General features: G+C 43.3%; 1 protein-coding gene across 13 annotated transcripts in view; it reads left to right on the plus strand.

Moving 5' to 3' along the window:
• The window catches only part of NFIA (nuclear factor I A), a 250,117-nt gene that overhangs the window by 128,988 nt on the left and 99,035 nt on the right, over positions 1-22,094 (plus strand). For 12 of the 13 annotated variants that reach the window (XM_058843104.1, XM_058843110.1, XM_058843114.1 and 9 more), the window contains exon 3: positions 6,798-6,863. The exons of the other annotated variant lie outside the window; for it this stretch is intronic. In XM_058843104.1, coding sequence (XP_058699087.1) covers positions 6,798-6,863 — 66 coding nt within the window. The remainder of the gene's footprint in view (positions 1-6,797; positions 6,864-22,094) is intronic. 13 annotated transcript variants of the gene reach the window in all.

Here is a 22,094-nt window from a genome sequence, read left to right on the forward strand (position 1 = left end):
TATCTTTGTCTAAAGGTCATGGCTAAATTGAATAAAAGGAAAGCTGTGTGTTCCTGTCGATGCACAATGGCAGTATTGACTTTCGTAATCCAGTTTGCTGAGGGGTGAGAGAATTAAATTAGATATCTAAGCACAGAAATTGAGAGCCTTTGAAAACAAAGATAAGGAGACAGCCTGTATTTTCCTTTTCCTGGGAGCTCTGGGCTCAAGATTTTGCAGGTGTGTCATCTGATCCATGGCTTGCATCGATCAAAACTGTGCCAATGCATATTTAATTAGCAAGGGGACCCTGGATGCATTATGGCCATCATCCCTATATTGAATGGACTGTCAGACTTTCTGAATGCCTCCCCACCCCCCCAGCCCCCCCACCCCCCCCGCTTCGTTGTTTGGGGAGCTTCTGCATTTTGTCTGAGCAGCTAAAAGTTTCTTTGTTTTTAGCTGGTGATGCATACAGCACCACTGAGGAGAATACAAACAAGTAAAGTCCTAAAGTGTTTATTTTGTCTAGGAAAAAGGGCTGAACCAATTTGAATCCTTTGGGTAACGGATTTTTGTATCTCTTGGAATTAAAAAAACACAGTCGCACGATGTTTACTTTAAGAATATTTTATTATAACAAATAAAATCTGTGCTGTGGGATTTCTTAAGGAAGCCTTTGATGACAATTTGAATTAAGTCAAAATTAACGTTTGCTACTGCAAAGGAATAAATAGAAAATGTTCCAGAAATGAATCAGTAAGCAGGAATCAAAGGCTGTAAACTGTTTTAAAAACAAACATTTAGAAGTGAATCAAATACTTGTTTGTAATATCAAGGAACAAATATGGGAATACACAGATTCCCCACATTCTAGGCTATCACACGATAGCAGTAAATCATTTATGGGCTTGTGAGAACAAAGAAAGTTGATTTAAAATGAAACCATTTTGATACAGCTTTAGGGTCTCGCAGCCTCTCGGTGAAGTTTCGCGTTCCTATTTCCAGAGAGGAGGGAAGGAACGGGGAATTTCTGCGGCCAAAAAAAAGTTAGACGGGGAGTTGTGGAGATCTTTGTTTGCGTCCACCTTGGTACAAAGCCGGCCCAGCAGACAGAGTGTTGCCTGATAAACAGATGTAATACACAAAGTCTGCTTACAATACCGAGCAACAGACTGTGGGCACATGTTTTGGGCTCATTCAAACTCATCAGCATAGTCTAGCTGGCTGTTTTGTTGCTAGTCTGCTTATGGGGTAGCTTAGGAGCGTCTTACTGGTGAAGTAACAAGGAGGGTTTTTTTGCCACAAAAGTTTTGTGGCAGGGGCTGATGGGAAAATCATTTGCATACATCTTGTTACAAAGGCTGACTACTTCCTGGCTTAGACAAAGTGTTGCCTGATAAACAGACTTAACACACAAATGTCTGTCTGGAATAAACAACAGCAAGCTTTGATTTACATTTCCATTATCAAAGATAATCTCTTTCCCAGTGTACAGGAATTAAGAGTCCTCGCCTTATGAAAAAAAAACCCAAAAAACCAGGCTGGCACCACAGGGATTTTACCAGTGCAGAACCTCACTGGGGAGCCGTGGGGATGGGGTGTATGGTGCAGGGCTATGGAATAAAACTGGGAATCTGGTGCGGGCACGTACATGTGTGATGGTGAGGTGGATGATAATGAAGCACTTTGAACTCCCTATAAAAGTTGACTTGAAAGCAATGGCTGGAGTAAAATGGAGAGCCAGGCCTTCCTTTAAAGAAATCCTAGTAGCCACCAAAATCGCCGTAAATAATAATTGTAGCATATATGGAGTGACCCCTGTGTGTTTATATTATAATGTATAATGAAGGAAAAGTGAGTGTAAAAAAGCCCCAGTCCTGGTTCTGGTTTCTGTTTGTTAATCCCGTAAGCTCACCACATAAGACTGTATATAAAAGAGCATGATTTCCATTTTATTTTATTTTTTTTTTAATGTATATAAATCTTTGGTAGAATCCATGCCCAAAATTATAGATGAAAAATTTATTGCATGAACACAACCCAGCCATATAAATTTTTTATTACAAATAGGGCTCTGAAACTTGAATAAAATATGTCAGTTTATTATACAGTATTCCCCCCACCCCCAAAACATGATATGAATGGAAAATTTAACTTCTGCACTTCTGTGATGCTTCTGCAAGGTGCTGGGCTGGTGGTGGAGGAGAGGAACCTGCTGTATTTCACTGCAGAGCAGGCTCAGCATGGGCAGTGGCAGTGCTGCCTTCCTCATCTGACATTGCTGGTCATTTTTTTTCCTGCACTACATGGGGATCACCTTTACTGTTTCCAGGATAGATGTGGCAGCTCGTGGGCTGCTCAGAGGCTCAGGTTCTGCTGGGGAGCGGCTCTACAGAGGTAAAAAATGATCTTGGCACCCATTCACTGGGTTTGCGCAAACCAGCAGACAATAAAGAGGGTCACTGCCACCCCAGTGAATTCCAGGCGGGATTCAGCCTGCTCTGGAAAACACGGTGTGTTTTTGGGAGAGCTCCACAAAGTGTCCCGTCTCTCACAGTCAGGTAACCATGGAGTGGTTTAGCCCTGGGAAGTGCCATGGCACTCCAAAGAGGTTTTTTTGGTGGAGGAGTGCAGCAACACTTCACCGTCTGTGTCACGGTCTACAAAAAAGAACAACATTGTCAGTCTGTTGACATTGGTCCTGTCCACGGGCCAGACTTTCCTGGGAAGGTTTTATTCTTTCCAAACAATGGAGCGCTCCCTTCCAGTGCCGCCAGCCCTGCTTCCATGCAGCCGCCGTGCAGCCCAGCTGGAGCTGTGCTCCTGCTGCAGCTGAAAAGGAAAACTGCAGCCTGAAAAGTCCAGAGCTTCCGTCCTGGAGCTGGAGGTCCCTGCCTGCGCAGGGTTTGGGATCAGGCAGATCTGGGGCTCGCTCGTGCTGGGGTAGCATATGCTTAAGGAACAGATCCAAAGAGGAACAGAGAATAGAGATGTGATAGGAAATGCTGCTTTGAAACACTAGCCTGTTTTGTTGCTTGGGTTTTGTTTTTTTCCTTTATCCCTTAATCATAATTGATTCTTGGAAGTAGAGAGTAAAATAGCTTCAACATGTTTTTTTGATCCTGTTTGCCATGGTTGTGGTTGATACCAGATCCCCTTGAGCTTCTCTTGACCAGTAACCTTGAGCCCAGTGCACAGACTCACTCAAACCCCAGCTAGCTCAGGGTTAAAAATTCCAACCAATAACTTTTCTCTAACTAAAAAAGCCCCCAAATAAAACCCATTGTGCTATTCAAGGTTAAGCTTCCTTAAACATAAAACTAGATTCCTTGGTGATTTTTTTTTTTTTTTTAATCAGCAATCTTAATAGTGGCTCCTCACTATAATATTTCCAACTCCATCTGAAATCATTTAAATCCTCCCCTTAATAACATGCACTTTATTGTAATATACAGATTCTTTGGCTTCCTACCAGCCTTAGCTTAAGGCACCAATGAAACTCGTTGCCGCAGGGGGCCGTGGATTCAAGAGGGGCTCGCATCTACTGTATATTTTGTTTTGTATGTTTTCCAATGGCTCTAATTATTGCAGGTGGTAGAATTTAACTGGCAGTGTTGTTGCTAAAGAAAATAGGCATAAAGTGTATACTGTTTTGCAGAGTGGCTATCAAATATATAGAAAAGAGAAAATCAAATGAATTGTTAAACTGCTCTATAGTAAGTGATTTTATTGATTTAATGCAAATGCTTATGAAAACGATCTTCCATTTATATCAATTATGTATGGGCAAAAATTAATTTATTCCTCTGGTCACCTGTTTGGCTAACTGACTCAGCAGGACAGACATTCCCCCTCCTGTTGTAGCCGAGCCCGCAAAACACTATACGTTCTGAAAACTGGAATTTGAAAGTTTCCATGTGCAAAACAACAAAAAAGCCCCGACAGGAGTTAGTGCCAACTGCTGAAAAAGCAGAGAGCGAGCGGTGGAGGCTGAGCAAGACTCCCTCGTCCTAGGCAAGACTGTAAAACACAACGGCTCTGATTTTGCCAATCCCTTAACCATGTGGCGGCACATTTATATGTGCCGGATCATCTGCGGCATCTGAATAAAATCAGGGAAGCAAAATTCTGCATATAAACATTTTGGCTAAGTGCCTCAACTCAGTCTTCTTATCTGGGGTTTCCACAAGATGCCACCTTGCATAACAATGCTGAGCACACGCTTGCCCAGTCCATGTTTTCGGTAGCCTCCCGTGATCCCCACCGCAGGATTGAGTGGCTTTAATTCCACCTCGTCCTGTGTTTCACTGCTCTGTGCCTCTCCATGAAGAATAGTGCTTAAAGCTGTGTTGTCTTTTCCTAGGAAATTAATATTTAATTTCAGCAGAAGGGGAGGGTTGCAGGGAAGCAGAATTAGGAGAAACACTCTCAGCAGAGCCGAGGTGATGATAAAAGGAGGAAGTTAAAGATTCAGCGTGCAAACAAACGTCCTACGGCCAGTGGAGCCCCTCTTGTGCCACTAGCCTTGGTGGAAAAACAGCACTGGAGGCAGACAAAAGTACTTTGTTTATCCCAAGCCAGGAGCAGCTCAGGCTGCGTGTGCTGCCCACCGGCTGCAGGGCTGCTCCGGAGCCAAGGTGCCAGAGCCGTGCCCGGCTCCCGCGGCCGCCACCAGATTTTAGGAAAGGGAAATATTCCCCCAGTCCCACATTTCAGCAGGAACCTCTCCAAATCTATAAATTTTTGTGGAATTCTGAGCCTACTTGAAACATAAAGCCCAAACTCTGACTGAGCCATGGCTGGCTGGAGGGAAAGAAAAACCTAAAAAATAAGCAAAAGGCTAATGCCCGCCCTGTAAAATGAAATCCGTTGAATGTTGATTTTGAATGTTAACTGAATATTTTACATTCCTAATATTTTACTTTTGTTACTACCTTTGCGGTATCGGAAACACGAAACTTCTTGCCAAAATCCAGACTACAACAGCACTGTGCGTGTTACCCCCATAGTGTATCTGCTGGCACTGATTTCAGCTTCAGGGAGAGATAATTCAGAAGATCAATATTTAAAACAAAATTGCAGAAGTGAGGATTTTTTAATTTTTTTTTTTCCCTGAGCTTCATTGGTGAAATTATTAAAAATAATAAATACAATAGAGAGGAAATGGATTCTGGGATGCACTGGGTATATATCACTTTTTAAGGGAATTTAATTGATTTTAAATAGAACTATCATGACTGAAGCTTTCTATGCTAAATACTCTGAGTGTTATATTCTGAAATTTATCAAGTTTTGTTTTGTGAGCACTTTTTTTTACTTGTAGTTTTTAATTTATACAAGATTGTCCTCTAAGCTTCTGAATGGTACCTAAAGCAGACAGTCAGCAGGTAAAAAAAAAAAAAAAATTGAATATTTAAAATAGGCATTTTCTTTATAGTGCTCTGCGGTAATTAAAATCTTCATTTGCTTAAAAGCAAGGAACCTTTTTAAAGCAATAAATTAGCATTGCTTGACCCAAGGTCACTAGTAGTACTGCTTCTTCCAGCACTATTAATACCTCAAAGAAAAAGAAGGGGTGGTGTTATGACTCTGTTGCAATAGAAGTAAGATTTTCAATTTAATCACAGTTAAGTGTCGTGACCTTTTGATCTTGCATTGACTCCTCACTGAAATGTGGTCAAATTTCAGACAGCTAATTCCAAACTCTGCAAAGTCAAGGTGAAGTCAGAAAATGGGTTTGTCACGATGAGGGGTGGTGTTGAGGCATTAGCAAGTGGTTTCATCGCCTAAGTTTTGTTTCACAGCGAAAACTTTTTCTGCAGGATCAATAAATTACAGAACAATTTCTGGGGAAAGGAGAAGAAAGTGTATTAATTGCAAAAAAACAGTAATTTGAGGGATTTCTTAAAAAAATATTTTTTCCCACAGGTAAAGGGACTTTTTTTCCCAGTTCATAGTGACAGAAATAATTAAGAAGGAAAATACTATTTGACTAAAGCTTCTACTAAGAATAATTTTTGGACCAAAGAGCAATCATCTTCACATAAAGTAGAGTCAATAAAGTGTAAAAAATGCAAAACACTCGTATTTACACATATCCTTTTACAGGTAATTTTATTATTTTAGGCAAATAAATTGTGCTTGTTGAGGAGTGTTAGCTGGGAGTTTGTGGGATTATTTTACACATGTTCTAAAGCAGGTCATCCAGTATCTGGTCTCACTTATCCCACTGTGAATCACCACCAGCACCGTGCATTTTAGGGATCTTGTGGTGCTGTAACCACAGTGAAAGTACGCCAGAAAATCAGCTCTTCCCTCAGTTTTGCAGATTTTGTTCCAGAAATGTGTAGCCAACAATCTCCACGACTGTGTAGGGTTGCTAAGTTACCTTTCTATGCCTGCTTGGAGATATGTTTTGAGACTTTACTATGTGTTGGAGTAAGGCTCTGGTTTGTATACAACATAGAGGCTGCATTATAAAAAACATGTAGGAGAGTCGTTTAAATATGCCTTCTTTAAAAAGAAGGATTCTCAAAGCTTAATTTATGCCAACACACACCCTGAGCACTCTGTGTAGTGCCATAAACAAGATTCCCTTTTTTTAAAATTTTTTTCCTTTTTTTTTTTTTTTTGTTTTTTTTTTTCTTTTTTGCTAGCAAACATATTACCTAGGCACGGGACTTTTGCATTATCATGTCCTAGTGCAACACTCCTGTCCTCAGTTTGTACTCTCAGCCTTTTGAGGAAGTCTGGCGCCTCTGATCTATTTTCCACAGCAGACCCTGTAATTTTTGGCTGTATTTTATGTTTTTCAGATTCAAGTCAATCTGAAAGTCCCAGCCAGCCAAGTGAAGCTGATATTAAGGACCAGCCAGAAAATGGTAAGTTCTTACCTGCTGCTCCTGCTTTGGGATATTAAAACAGCCCATATTTATAAAGATTTTTTTTTCCCCCCATGTCTAATATAAAAAGATGATTCAGAATAATTGACATGGGATGGCTACAAATAGGTTGTGCACTCTCCTCATAGTTAAAATGCTACTGTTCCATTAATCTAAGGTAGCATTTCTTTGTCCAGTCCTGGAGAGCAACTTTTTTTTTTTTTTTCCCCTTTAAAATTAATTTTAATTAGGGAGATGCCATTAAAGAGCCTGCTGTATGCAACCCTTATCCTTATTCCTCCGTAGCAAAGGCTTTCAGTCCCTGGGCCTTGAGTCATGACCTTCAGGGGAGTAGATACAACAGGAAAAGAGATCAGGGAGGTTCAGCTACAGCTCTTTGGTGCTTCTCTCCACATTCTCAAGTGGCAGGGACTGGAGTGGCAGCAGCAGAAGGACTGGGACTTTTGGGAAAACTCATATTCTCTAAACCAGGACAGATTCAAAGTAGAAGCAATGGCTTCTACTGAACCAATGGCTTGCTTTGTAAAGCAGCCTGGAAAAAAAACAACCAAAATAATTCAATAATAGTGGATTTCTGTGGGGACTGTATGTGAAATGATGATTGTGTGTGTAATGGAACAGCTTCTCTTCCTTTTTTGTGTTTAGCTAAGGTAGACCTCAACATTTTTTGTTGGCCCATTGGCAACTGAGTTTTGTTTCACTACTTCTATTTAGGACTTTGAATAAGGGATGATTATTAATAGTAGTTCTTCTTGACTTCTTTTATCTACAACCAGTCCATTTTTTAATAAGACCTAAATGTAGATTGGGTTACCCACTGTACTTGGGGTCTACTCTGCATACACAGAAAAGAATTTATGTGAAGGGTTTATGCCCCTGAAGCCTTGTCACTATTTCTGGGATGTGTAAATCCATGTAGAAATACTGTATCTGTAGTAATACACGTGTGATTTCCCTTTCACAGAGGACTAACTGCTTTGCCTTAAACCCCTGCAGCTGTGTGTGTGTTCAGTGGGGGTTTTGGGGGCTTCAGCAGCAGCCAAACAAGCTGCAAGGGACAGTGGAGCTGTGGGGCTGCATTCACATCTGGACTGCTTTGGGGTTGGGGTTTAAACAGGGGATGATTTAAGGGAAGAAAAAGAGGTTTAGGCACACAAAAACCTTTAAACTACCAGCATGAATCATAGGACGTGGAACATAGGGCTTATTGGGCTGGCAAGATTTTGGCTATTTGGGCTCCTGTATTTTCCTCCCATTAGATATGAAAGGTTTCATATTTTGATAGATTTTGTGCTGTTCATCTCTAAACATACCATCTTAAAACATTGCTGTTGTTTCTGAAAGACAGCGCCTAATTTCCCTTATCAATCCTGTTCACAGAAATTCTAATTTGTAGCCAAAGGATTGCAAGGTTAAGAGAAGAACTGACTAAACTGTGATTTTTGCTCTGCCAATTCTGCTATTTTTTTTTTCAATGGGGAATATGTTGCCTGTGTTTATTAAATCATATTTTAATTTAGAATGTATTAGGCACCAAGCATGTTATTATTTCGTGTTTAGATAATATTCTTTTGCAGCTATTAAAGCACAGTTCATCTTACCCTGCAGTTTCTTAGTCTTTAACAAAGCTTGCTACTCAACAACTGCCCCGAAAAGCAGCAATGTCAGTGTTTAATAATGTAGAATCTGTAAGAGCCTAGTGAAATGAAATATCTCTGATTTGGAGCCTGAGTCTTCTTTGTAAAACAATCTTTTAGTAAATTCTTGGAACTTTGCTGGCGACCTGCAAAAGGTACTTTTTTTAATTTATTTTTTTTTTTAATAAACAGGAAAAGGATTTTTCTCTTTTTTTTTTTTTTCTTCTCAGTTTTACTAAAGGGTATTTTTTTTTTTCTCCACCACAGCAGCAGCCTCCTCACTGGTTCTGCACCTTCTGCAGTGCGTGTGTGGGAGATTTTCTAAGGCAGAGTGTTGGCCCTGAAGGGCTCGTTCCCCCCGGGGCAGGCGCTGAGCTCATTCCCAGCACACACAGCCCCCAGCTCCAGGGTTCCCGGTGTAGATCAACACAGATCTGCAGCTCTTATCTCCTGGACGTGAGGATGAAAGCAAAACTGCAGGCTTTAGAAAATGAAAAACTGCACGCACAGAAACGGACACAATAAATCATATTAACTGCGTTGTTCTACACTTGCTGTAGACCCACTTCCACAGGGCCTGATCCAAATCCCTCCAGAGTCAATGGGAGGCTCGTAATTGATTTTGCTGAGAGTGGGAATGAGCCCACACAGAGAGGAAATTTTTCTTTAATTTTTTTTTTTATTTTTTTTTTAAATGAAAGAAAAAAATAGAATGGTGAATAATCTTATTCCCACTGATGCCAACAGTGGAGTGACCAGATTGAGGGCAGATTTGGAAGCATTTTTGCATGTGTTTCTGGAAGGCACAAAGAAGTGTATCGATTCAGTGCTGCCTTTTCCATGCATGCATTCCTTCATTTTAAAAAAATAAATCTTTAAAGGCCTTGTGAGGGTTATACAGCCTCTCTACTTGCCTGTTAATATCCTTTCTGTTCCACTCCATAAATTCTAGAGCTATTTATTATACACATATATTTTGCATACCTTGAGTAATGTAGGTTCAGAAGGGTCAACTATACGGCCCTGAAAAAGAAGGCCTCCTACTACAGATTTTAATTTATCATCCTAAATTGTATGTGTTGTTTTGCAAAGCCTGTGTGTCTAACCTTCATTGAAGTGAAGTTCATGGGAGAAAAAAACTTTTCTTTTTTAGAGCCACTCGTGTTTTTTCTAGTGGGCTTTGCTGGTTCATTTTCTGGAGCAGGATCATCACGGACAGGGGAGATGGTGACATCTTCTGCTCTCAGTGGTGGCTTCAAAACCAACTCTGGCCTTTGCCTCAGCCTTCATTAAGGCAGAATAGTTTCCAGACAGTCATCCAGTCAAATCACTGCAAATATTTAACAGAAATATTAAGCATTTCATTATTTCTGAAGAGAGAGATGCAGCATGATGGCCATGAAAAGCAAACACGCAGGCGAGACAGGGCTCATTGGTGCATGGATGGTCCAAGGTCCAGATGTTTTGTGCTGGAGCTGGGGGTAAAACTAACACAGGGTGTGCACAGTGCTGCTCTGCCACCATGGGAAACAGCTTTTTGGGGAGAGGCAGAACATCCAGAATTCCTCTGTTTGTTCCATGGGTGAGGAAATTTGCGGGAGGGATAATGAAAGAGGCCAGCAACTTCATCTGAAAGGCAGGAATATTTTATGACGCCCTGATATTTTGCTCAAACGAGGGATTTTTTTTCTGACCAGCTGGGTGGAACACCCATGTGGAAAATTCCCCACTTTTGTAGTTGCCTAATGGTATGTAAAAGCTTCATTTCAGTTGGCACCGCAAAGTGATTTTGCAATTCACCCAGTCAAAAAAAAAAAAAAAAAAAGAAAAAAAAAGAAGTTTATTGATTTTAAAAGCTTGTTAAATGCACTGGTTTGGTGTTGTGTTTTATAAACAAACTAGTTTTCAGTGGAGTGAGGATGACAAAATGGGTAGTCTGATGTAGTGAAGTGACTGCATGCCTGGGGATCAGGAACAACTGAATTCCCAGCTCAGCACTGCTGTGGACACTCTCAGGCTTTTATTCTCACTTTCAGTTGTGGAAACAGCTATCAGATAGATTTTCTTTTTTGCAAGTCGGATTATTTTAAACTTTTGTAGGGAAACCTTTTGGTCTTTTTGTCTGCAAAGTGGGGCTATTCGCAATTCTGGCTTTCAGAGAATATTAAAAGTCCAATCCTGCTCTGCTCCATCAGGAGCTGAACTCTGGAGAAAGGCAGGGAAGATGTAGAAGAGAGTGGTGAATAGCTGTCAGTAAATGGATGTCAGGCAGTGTTTGTGTTTGATGTGGTGGCACTGGTGAATTAATAAGTGCAGCGTAAAGGTGCAGACGAGGTGTGCTGTGCAAAGCAGGAGAATGCTGTGTCATTTCTGACAGGCTGCTCGTGGCTCTCAGGCAGGAGGACTCTGATTTGGTGGCTCAGAGTTGGTAGCACAGCACTTTGATTGTAGATGAACGAGTTCTTTTTAAAGAAGTTGGTAAATTCTCCCATTTCAAGTGAGCAGGGCAGCATTCATTATTACAGCTGATTACAAACGTGTGCCAAATCCATTGCTCAAACAATTTCTGAAGAGGGAGAGGCGTTTTTCTAAAAAAATAAAAATGTGTAATGCCCAAACCAAATGCTTTTTAGCTTTAATGCAGTCTCACTGCTTTGAGCTGCAAGTACCTTAACTGCAGGAAATGAAAGGCACATTGTTCATTGAAACATTAAAAAAAAAAGAAAGAAAAAAGAAAAACAATGATGCGCCGTAACTCGCAGAACTAGTTTCTCAGCCTTACAGTAATTACACTGGACCTGTAAATATCATCTGTGCATTCTTTGCTTTAAGTAGGGTTGGACTTGAGTATAAAACCTTAAAAAAAGAGTTGAAGTATATGCTTACTTTTCCATGCCTTAAAACAGAAAGGAAGAATTTCTGGTCCTTGAACTCTGTGGGGGAAAGAGACGGCCACAGTGGGAAGAAATGCAAAGAGAAGTTTCTTCTTTTCTAGGCAAAGCTGGTCACGGAAGGCATGATTTAGCTTTGGCTGGAGGAGGAGATTATGTGTGGGAAGACCCCTCTGCCTAAACTAACAGGCTGCAGAGTCCAGTCCCTCTGTGAATGCTTTCTTTCTGGTCCCAAATTTGGCATTCCAGGCAGTGGGATAGCTTTGGCCAGTGGAAGCAGTGCCTGCCTGGCCCAGGGCTTGGGCACTCTTCTTGGACTCAGAGTTCACCCTTCAGACCCTCATCCCAAGCAGAGAAGGAGTAGCTGCTCTTTGTGGTTGTCCCCATCACTCAGCCAGTGCTGCAGGTTAAATGGCAGCTGAGTGACATCTGGTTCCTTCCACAGCCAAATTTTTAACGAGGGGAAATGTTCTGCCTTCCAAGGCCGTCCCTTCTGCTCAGGCCATGCCTGACCTCTTGTCTCCACTGCTTCAGGTGGAATCCAGCTGCCTCCCAGGCTTCCAGAGCTGCCACAGAGCTCGGTGCCAGCTCACCAAGGAGGTGCTGGGGTTGTCTGGAGGCTCCTCTGTCCTTGGATAATCCCCTCAGCTCCCACCTGCGGAGTGCAAGGACACGAGCAGTCCTCTGAACACAATGCTGAAACTGGTGCTGTTAGAAAATACATGGTCTCAGACGACTAACATTCCTGAAACACCTCATTTTCAGGAGATAACTGAGCCTTGCAGAGAAAGTTTTCTATCAGTTACAGCTGCAAAGGCAGTAATACAGTAACGGCAGCTTTTATTAATGTTCTTGTTCATGGGATTATTTGCATCAGAATCTTATAAATGCAAGAAGACTCCCCTCTCTTGTTTACAGAGCCACGCTGAGGAGTTATCACAGCCTGAGGGACTAATCTAAAATTAACTTTCTTCAGAAAAAGCTTTTAAAAAAAAGCCCTTAGCATTTCCAATAAGGAATCTCATCGCTGGCGCTGAAGTCAGAGCTCCTGGTGATGTCAGCTTGTTTGCACCTTTGTAACTTGCCAGGACCAAATTCTGAACAGATTTGCACCCTTATGGATCACGTTGTCTGCTGACTGGGAACAGCAGTGGGGAAATTTGTCCAGGCTTGGAAGCGGTGGCCGAGTCAGGGAGTTGTGGTGGGGTTGGTCTCTTCTGGCTTCCCCGGGACTGGGCAGGACAGGCTGTTGAGTCTAACAGGACTCATCAGCCAAGAAAGGTCTGGTGAGGTCCAACCTGTGTTTCATCACCCCCTGAGAGTGCCTGTAGGCAGCTCTGAGGGCCAGCGTTTCCCAAGGAAACAAAAGCAGATATGTCTGGTTATAAATTTAGCTTATGCGTGATGCAGTCTTGCATTTCCTTCATCTTATTCCATTGCATTACATTCCCAAAAAGAACTAGAAATACAGCATTTCAATCTTAATAATCTAGGATTGAAACTTTTCAGCGTCCAGGTGTATTTCCCATCCAGATTCATGATTGTCATGAAGAATCATCTGAATAACTAGGAAATAAAACACCATTTTCCCCTATCCTACCACGGTGTCTTTTGAGTCCACACTGTGAGGCACGGTTACACCATTTCCAGGATTTCTTGGGTCCTGTGGTAGGCTCAGGATTTAGCCTGCTTATCAGTGGCTGGCACTCTCCTGGGGGAATCCAGTGATGGCAAATGGCTCTGACTGTCAGTCAGGCGAGAAACGGGGACGTCAGTGGGGTCAGTCTCTGCTGGCCATGGCTGGAGACCCTTCCCATCAGTGACCTGCAGTGCTCGAGGCTTGGGCATTGACAGAAGACTTCACTTTTCACTGCTGCTAACCATTAACCTTCACAAGCAAAGCATTCCCACAAAAAATTCATCCAAGGCGAGTATGACAGGAAATATTCAAAGCATGAAATGAATGCTTATAGCATGACAAAGCAGTGCTTGAAAGACATGAAATGTTCATTACGCTTGGAGTGGCTGAGCACTGCAAAGGAGAGGAGAAATAAAAGTGTGGCTCCAGTATATATTTTTATTTCTCCATGTGTGTGTACAGAAAAAAGGCAGTGAACCTTTCCAATGGATAAGGTGCACAAATACAGCTGCAATTATTCTAAAAAGGAGTTTCAAAAATCTATTTTTGTTCTGTTGCTCCGTCCCAGTCCTTTCCATGAATCTTTACCCAGGAGATAACAGCAAGGGCCATCTGGAGGGCAGCTCAGAAATGGGATGGCCAGGAGCAGCCTCTTAGGAAACTCTTGAGCTTCCCTTTGCAGGGTCAAGGATTTTCTTTGTCCCGAGGGTGCCTCAGTGTCAGGTCACTGCCCCCTCCTCGGTGGCAGCGCTGGGATGGGCAGGCAGCCATGGCACGTCCTGCTACACATGTCCCATGTTCCAGGGCACAGCAGCTGGAGCTGTGAGCAACCACCAGCTTTCACTACAACTGTTTTTAATGCCTGTCTCCTTGAGAGAGTTGCTGTTTAATTAACAGCTGAGAGCTGGGTTGCGTCAGAGTAATTGCGGCCGCTGGGGCGGACCACAGGCTGAAGGATGCTTTGGAACACCACCCTGCCCACCAGGAAGCTGGGCACTTAGGGAAAGGAGCTTATTTGTGGTGTGGGCATCGTTTAATTTCTGTTGAGTGAAGAGGGGAGTTTATTAGTGGAGAGAGGATGTGATGCCAAGGTCTGACTCGCAAAACAAAACCCCAAACCTTTCTATTTGTCTTTCTATGTAAAAATTCCCTAATGCTCGGTAATGTAAGACAAGGGGGAAATTTTACTTGCAGGAGAATTGCCTTCCACAATAACCGAGACAAAAAACACAAAACGCCCACACCAGAGCAGCATGATCCAAAATGTGAACTTTTTACGCCTCCCCAACCTTCTAGGTTAGGCTTCCAACCAAGTGATCTTTTATTATCAACATGATATACCCTTGACATAATTTGGCGCAGTAAAGCTTCTTCTGCTGAACTCGTGATTTCATTTACTAGATCTGATGAAAGTTCTGTGAACCACAGTAAAATGTGATAATTAGTAGTTTAATTCTTTTAGGGTGTGCGTATTAATTGAAAAGGCTTGAACTATAAATACAGGGCCTGTGGATAAAAGCTCCCTCTGAAATCAGTCGCTTCCCCTAAGTATTCATTACTCCACATCTATTTAGGTGGTGTCTCTTTGTGGCAGTGAGTGGGAACCCTCCACTCAGAGATCACAGCAGTCAAACCCAGGCTGGCTCACCGCTGCTCTCCTGGCCATCAGAAGTGCTCCCTGGCCAAAATTTCACCCTCTGTGGTCAAACCACTGGAAGTTAAGAAATGTGTGCTGGGAGCTGTGCTGTGCACATGAGCTGGGGAGGCGCTGGCTCCCCTCCTGCAGAAGTCAGAAAGGGATGAAGGCTTGAGGCAGAGGTAGTGGCAGAGGTGGGTGAGTGGGTGGGTGTCTTTCTGTTTTCCAACAAGTCCACCCAAAGGCATCAGAGATTCCCTGACACCCCAGTCCCATCCAGTCTGGCACTTATCAGCAAAATGTACTTTTCCTCCCATTTACACACTTATCCTTCACTGTACCTGAGCTACCAGCACCTAAACTTCCGTGGGGGGCTTCAGCCAGAGCTTGGTTCATCCAGATGGGAATGTCCAAGTGTAGATAAGGAATTGAACTTTCCCACTCACACTCGGATATTCTTTTGCTCTGACTCCCTGACCAGCACAGGAAGTGTTATGTTGACTCCAGACCTTTCCAAATAGATCTATACATTATGAAAATGTGTGTCATTTTTTCACACCTTCCTCTGGCTTCTGCCTGTGGTGTAGTGCCTTTATGAATCTTGTGGTTTTACAGATACAGGGTGGTTTGCTTTCAAATGGATCCAAACCTTCATACTCGTACTTGGTTTGCACACTCAAAAAAAAAAAAACCAAACAACTGTATGTCTGCAAATATTTCAGATTCTTGGGTTAATCAGGTGCTTTCCAAGTAAGTTTGTTAACCTGGGGTTGGGTGCCCCAGCCGGGAGGAACACGTGAAGGGTAATGCACAACTCCTGAAAGAAGCAGAGTGGACTGCTGCTGTTGTCAGGGAGGGCACTTCAGTGAGACCAGGCTCCCAGAAAAAGCCTCATCACTTCTACAGATAATTTGATACCATTTTTTAATTGCAGGTACTACTTTTTAATTGCAGAAGTTACTAGCTGGGAACTGGAAAGAAAGCTTAGGGTGACTCTCATAGAGTTGTGAGAATAAAATCCCCTCTGAAGCCTGGCTCTAGTGTGATTGAAATGGAAAAGTACCAGATCCATTTCTTGGAAAGTGAGAAGGAGACTTTTATTTGCAATGGTCCGCAAATATTTTCCCAGGAGGTAGTGATCATGGCAAGAGGGGCAGGAGGGAAGGTGAGGCAAGTGAGCCTCACTTGTAAACACCCTCCTTTCACTCTGCTGTTGTTATCTGGCATAAAAAAGGACGCCACAAGTTGTTTACAGCAACTTTGTGTTGTTCGTTTCTCAGCTGCTCCTTTTTCAGTGCCCTATCTTCACTTGTACAACTTTTTTTGTGGCTTGTGATAGTGTCCGGATATATTTGGGCGGTGGGGTGCTAGGAAGGTGCCAGTTGATTAAATGTGCTGCTTGCTATGTGCATTTCATGTCTGCTGTCTTAACATTTTTTTGTTAACCACTGTTGCAACTGAAGAAAATGCTGAAGTTTGACAGTTGGGAGTTACTGCTGAGTATGTGCTGTAAACTATATCATCCCTCTGCCTTCTCCCTTTCTCCCCCTCCTGCTGGAACCAAATGATTTATAAAATGCCTTCACATTCTTGAGTGAGTTCACACCATCACCTCCAGGCACTGCACTGAGGAGTCTTAGGAGTGGATGGGAAACACACAGATCTGATAGCTGGTATTTTTCTCTGAAAGTGGGAAAAAAAAAAAAAAAGAAAAAAAAAAAAAGAGGCAAAAAAGGGCTGATTAAATTTAAAGGAGAAAAGTTTCCTGCTGTGCCCCAGAGTAAATCTGTAGTGAATGAAGCACTTTCTAGTAAACAAGAGATGTGCGTGGTTACAGTGGGGTTTTATTATTACCCACTGCCATTGTTTTCCATTTTCATAAGATTCAATTAATGCAATCATTTTAGAGTGTCTCTAATCATTACCTCCCGCCCTCCCTCACTTGCACTTGAAGCAGGGGGATCTGCTGCAAGCCACGCTCTGGTGTGAGCAGCCAGCACCTTGCTCCTGTCCCTGGCGAGGGGAGCACAAGGAAATGATAGGGCTGCTCCAGGGGATCCAGATGTTTCTCTTCTCTCTATCTGGTCTTTGCAGGACACAGGGCCAGCACCCAGCCCTGGCTGTGGTGTGTCCTCCCAGGGGGCCACCGTGGCACCCCAGCAGTCACCCTGCCCTAGCCAAGCACAGGGGTGTCAGCACCAGCTCTCAGACCATGTTGGGCCAAACCTTTAACTGGAATTTCTTCTGCCAGGATCATAAGGGAGGGATACTGCTCTCACTCACAGAGAACCCCTGTCCCTGTTATTTTTCTACTTTAATTCCCTACTCTTTAGATTTTATCTGTAACAGAAGGCTCTTTGACATCTGCATCTCCATCTGAAAACCTGCTGGTGTTTGGGGGGTGTCCCCACCTGACCAGCTTTGCACTGCAGACCTCCTGCAATTTTCCCACATGTTAGACCTCAAAGTCCTGATTTTCAAAATCAGGGAATTCACATTCAGGAAGTTTCCAGCAGCAGAATGCAGAGAGCTGGCCCTGTCCCCCACGCCGTACAGAGGGGAGCCAATTTTATCGTACAGCCGAGCATGCCAGAGCTGGAGCTGCAGGAGGAAGGGAAGAGCTGAGGAGCAGGAGAGGGTGGACAGCAGCCTGACAGACTGAGGTGGCTGCGGTTTTGAGGCAGGAGGGGATCCCCACAGATTTTTGTGAGGGAAGGCTTAGAGCAGTGTTTGGGTAGTGGCCCACGGCTCCATTTAAATCAATAACAAAGTGGGCTGGAAAGGATGTGACAACCTGAGCAAACAGCTGAGGAATGAGGCAGCTCAGTGTTCGTGAATCCAGATTTCTGTCTGCCACAGCCATGAAGGATGGATTTGCAGTAAGACTGGGGGCAGTCCACTCTTAGGAGGAGAGGGAAGTAAAGATCATCCCGTGTACAATATAAATGTAAGTTGTTATTACGACTATTGCTATGTCAGCCGTAAACTGTTCCCACGAGAACAGAGATGCAGCATCATTGAAAAAGAATGTCTTACTGTGAAATGGGCAGCAGAAACACTGTGGCATTATCTGCTGGGCAGTGAATTTACCTTGGTGACAGATCATTATTCCCTCCTGCAAACGAAGCGGATGAAGGGCAGGAACACAAGGATAACTCAGCAGCACTTGTATTTTACAGGCTTCTGAATTGAAGAGACAAACCAACAAAAAGTAGCCAGATGAAACTGTAAGGATGGAGAATGTAAAGAGAGATTGCTTGGGGCAAGAAATGGGGAAGAAAGCAAATTTTCTTCCAGATCTATGCTGATGTGATGCATGTATTAAGACATGGATCTAACAGTAGGCATTAAAATGAGACACCAGTGAACCTAAAATCCTTCCTGTCCCTCTGTAATCACTGGAGGTACCAGGTCTTTTGAGAATTAATTTATCTCTGTTGAACCTGAGGAAAACCAAGATGTTTCAAACACTTCAAACTCTGGACAAGTCACCCACCCCTCTCCTGCTTATCCTGACAAGCCAGAGCAGAGTTGCTCAAGAGCAGAGGTGGATCTAGCAGGGCATGTGGACTTGGCTGAAAGACTTCTTCAACATTAGATGTAGGGAGTAGAAGAGTGGACAGTCTATCTACTGCCCACATGTACTTTTTCCCTTTCTGTTTTTCTTTTGAATTCTACAGAATGGGAGTTTCTTAGATAAATTATCATTTTTGATAAGTGTTCATGTGCTCTGTGGAAGAATGTGTCTAGGGATGGGCACACTGGCAGAGAGAATTTCCTCCTCAGCTCTTCCAGTGAAGTTTTGTTCTAAACTGCCCAAATGAAGCCATTACTCAAAAGTAAAAATGTTCTGTTCCAGTTCTTGTTTTCATTCTTTCATGTGTCTGGGGACTAAACTTCTGTGAAAAAGAGCCCATTCTCACAGGATGCCTTGCCTAATTTTGCAGACAAGAGAGGTTCAGCTATTCCAATTACGATGAGATAAGAATCTGAAATGTTTGGGATCGCATCCATCCTGAGCTGAACTCTAACTTTTCCAAAATCCATCCATCATTATTTTTCCCTTTATTTCTGCATTTCAGTAATGCAAGCAAAGGAGGAACAGAATGCATCAAAAACCATAATAGATGGGCTTTCTTTTACCTGAGTTGCTTTAGTTTAATGTAGAGCTCTCCGCAAGTTAAATTCCTTTTCCTTTTTCATTTTTTCCTGCCAGCTTGAAAGAGTACAAAATGTCACAGGCCAGACTGCTAAGTGTGGCCCAAAATATGAAGTCCTGGTCTCTGTGGTACCTTCAGATTGTCTTGAGTCCATGAGGACAGGGCAGTCCCCCCCAGTGCCATGTTTCTGCATCCCTGGGTATTGCACTGTGCCACACTCACTGACTGCTGGGATGGGTTTGAGGGTCTACAAAGGCAAATCTTCTACCACTGGAAGGGAGTGCAAAGGTTTAGCTGTCCAGCCCAGCTTCCAGCAACAGATTCATCCCAGGTCCTCACTGGTACCCCAAGAGCATGTCTGAGTTGCTGCAGGCACCCTCCTGGGATGGGACATCCCACCAACATCATCCCAATTCCCTGAGCACCTCCCCTGGAACCACCCACTCTGCCACACACAGTGAGATAAACACTTGAAATCAGTGAAGGATGAACAAGGTCCCTCTCTGCCTCTTCTGTTTACTGTGTTCATGTTGAATTCCTCACAATGAGTGAACTCCCAGGCCCTCTTTGGGCTACAGCTTGAGCAGATTACACGAGAAAAATAAACTTGGTCCGTGTTCTGACCTGACCTTGGCCTGAACCTGAGAAAGTGAATGCCCCTATCACACCAACATGTGTCTGTAGAAGTACAGTAAACACAAACGAGGGTCACTGGCCCTCTCTGTCCTGCAGTCCCAGGCCAGGAGTCTGGAGATTTGGGCTGTCCGCCCAAGTACTTGTTAATAAATGTCCATTCTTAGTCCATAAAGGAATGTAGACAGGGCATCCTGCCCTACAAAACACAAACTTAGAATGAAACGGAAAGAGAGTCTCAGTTGTGGTGCAGAGCTCTGCTGCTGGTTTCCACACCCAGCAGTCTGTTCCCACTGGATTTATGTCGCTGGTTTGGGACTTGGCTGGGGCATTGCCCACTAATACACTGGGTGTTCTCCACTGCTGTCTGAAATCCTGCTTAACCCTGAGTGCAGCAGAGCTTGGGAAGTCAGTCAGTCACGCTGTGGGGCATCCTCCTCAGTGCTTGGGGGAGGCAGAGACCTGGCAGAGCCTGGGATATGAGCCTGGAGAGCCAGGGACACCCGGGATGGGGCTGTGTTCCTTCCAGGGGTGTGCAGTACTTTGCCCGTGCACCTTCACTCTCCCAGTGGAGCCAGTCAGAGGCAGATGATTGCATGACATGACAAATCTCTTCCCTCCCCAGCCACAAGAATAACTGAAGTGTAAAGTTAGTTAAAATAACTAATATTTTAGTAATGATAATGAAAATAACTAATAACTAATAATCTAATCAGTAGACATCACCCTACTTAGGACTAAAAGCTATCAGAGTTAGCTCTGTGCAAAGAATAGAGGAGTAAGAGATTCCTGGAGGGAACACTCCAAACATTCAGTTTAAGGGACAGCAGGTAAATAGACAATATCCATGGAGTTTACTGTGAATTCCAGTTTACTCACTGTTGGTGGCAGCTGAGAAGGTGTAAAGAAGTAGCTCTGTAGGGAGAGGAAAGCCATGGGGAAAGGTGGAGCTGGCTGATCCTCGTGACTTAGCTTCCATGCCCAGCTTCCTTGCTCTCACATCACATTTGTACAATCTAATCTTGGGCACATACTTCCCCAGCTTCCATTATCGTGGTGTCCTGCCACGGTCTTTCAGAAGTGCCGTGGTGTGAAGAGAGGGGAGCGCCAGGAGGGGAGGATGAGAGGAACCAGTGGGTGAAATCACCAGGGTTTGTGTCTGTGTCACCCAGCAGAGTGAGGCAGAGGAGCTGCCCTCACCTGACCCTGTCCTCACCAGCTCCTCCTGGACTCTGGGCTTTCCTAAAGAATCCTGCCATATTATCTGGATACATGGATTATTCCTATAACTATAAACTAACGTGCACATTAAAAACCCCCAATACCTCTTTTACAGCCCCCTAATTCTGTGTCCACAGGGCTTCAGACTCCCTCAGTGAGGCTCCAAGCGTGTCTGAAGGGTAACCTTGGAGGGTGCACTTACCTACCACCAGCTGAGGGAGGCTTTTATAGATCCTGAAATAATTACAGCATCCTTGAGTGCAGTTGTATAATTTCTTGGCAAAATACTAATTAAAATCAGATATTTATACACAATGTTTATTTAAACTTAAGACTTATTTAAAAGAACCTGCATACTTCTAGTAACTATGTATCACAGCTTTATTGAGGATTGTGTTTTTCATGCAGATTGAGTTCTCTTGCTCCGTTATCAACGTAAATGAGCCCATGGCTTTATGTTCAGGCCTGAATGCTTCCAGGGCATCTGAATCATCCTGCTATTTCATTTCACCATCTAAAATTACTTTTGAAATACTATATTTTTTTAGCTTGCTGTGTTATGGCAATTAGAAATCGCTGTGTTTACTAGGAACAGAGAGTCCAGCAGAGCAGAGTGTTTAACGTGATGAACAGTGTTAAGAGCTCAAAGAAAAGTCAGATGCGTGTCGACACATATCAAAGCTGTTCTGCTGCTCAGAATGACTGTTCGTGATACTTGTTTCATGATAAACTTCCTCAGAACATGATGTTACTGGAAAAGAAATGATCCACTGTGAGAAACACGCAGGTGACACAGTTGAGTCAGCAGCTTGCAGCAGTGACACAGGCTTACGTTTATAAAAATCCCCTCTGAACTTTTGTCTCCTGCGTGCGTACATCAGAGCTTTAAAATCTGTCCTGCTTCTTGTGCTCACTTGGTAGCTGTTTAAACTAGCAAAGATCTTCCCAGCAGCCTGATGAAGAGGTGAATTCCAGGCCTTAAAAGTCTCAGTAGTCACCAAACTTACCTCTTTCATAAGTAATTTGCTGTATAAATGTTGGTATCTCCGGTGACCACTGATATCTCCGGGGAGATGATAAACATGGAAAAATAACAGACTGCTGTGGAAACCAGAAAATCCTACCTCCCATCCGAGAGGGTTTAATTATTGGAGTTGCAAGCATTTCGCCGTGCACAAGCATCTCGGCATTCATAGGTGGAAAGTGCCTCATGCTGTGTTTGAAATATCAACTGGATTTAAAAGAAGGCTTTGTGCTTCGGCATGGACCTTTCTTAGCCTCCTGCAGATGGTTCCTGTTGCTGAAAAGAGACATGACTTGTGAGATGGGGAGACCTCCGTGCTGATTTTCAGTGCTGCTCTAATCCTGCTTTACACCCATAAAGGACTTCAGT

The sequence above is a fragment of the Poecile atricapillus genome, chromosome 7 (assembly GCF_030490865.1).
Source record: "Poecile atricapillus isolate bPoeAtr1 chromosome 7, bPoeAtr1.hap1, whole genome shotgun sequence".
Lineage (NCBI taxonomy): Eukaryota > Metazoa > Chordata > Aves > Passeriformes > Paridae > Poecile > Poecile atricapillus.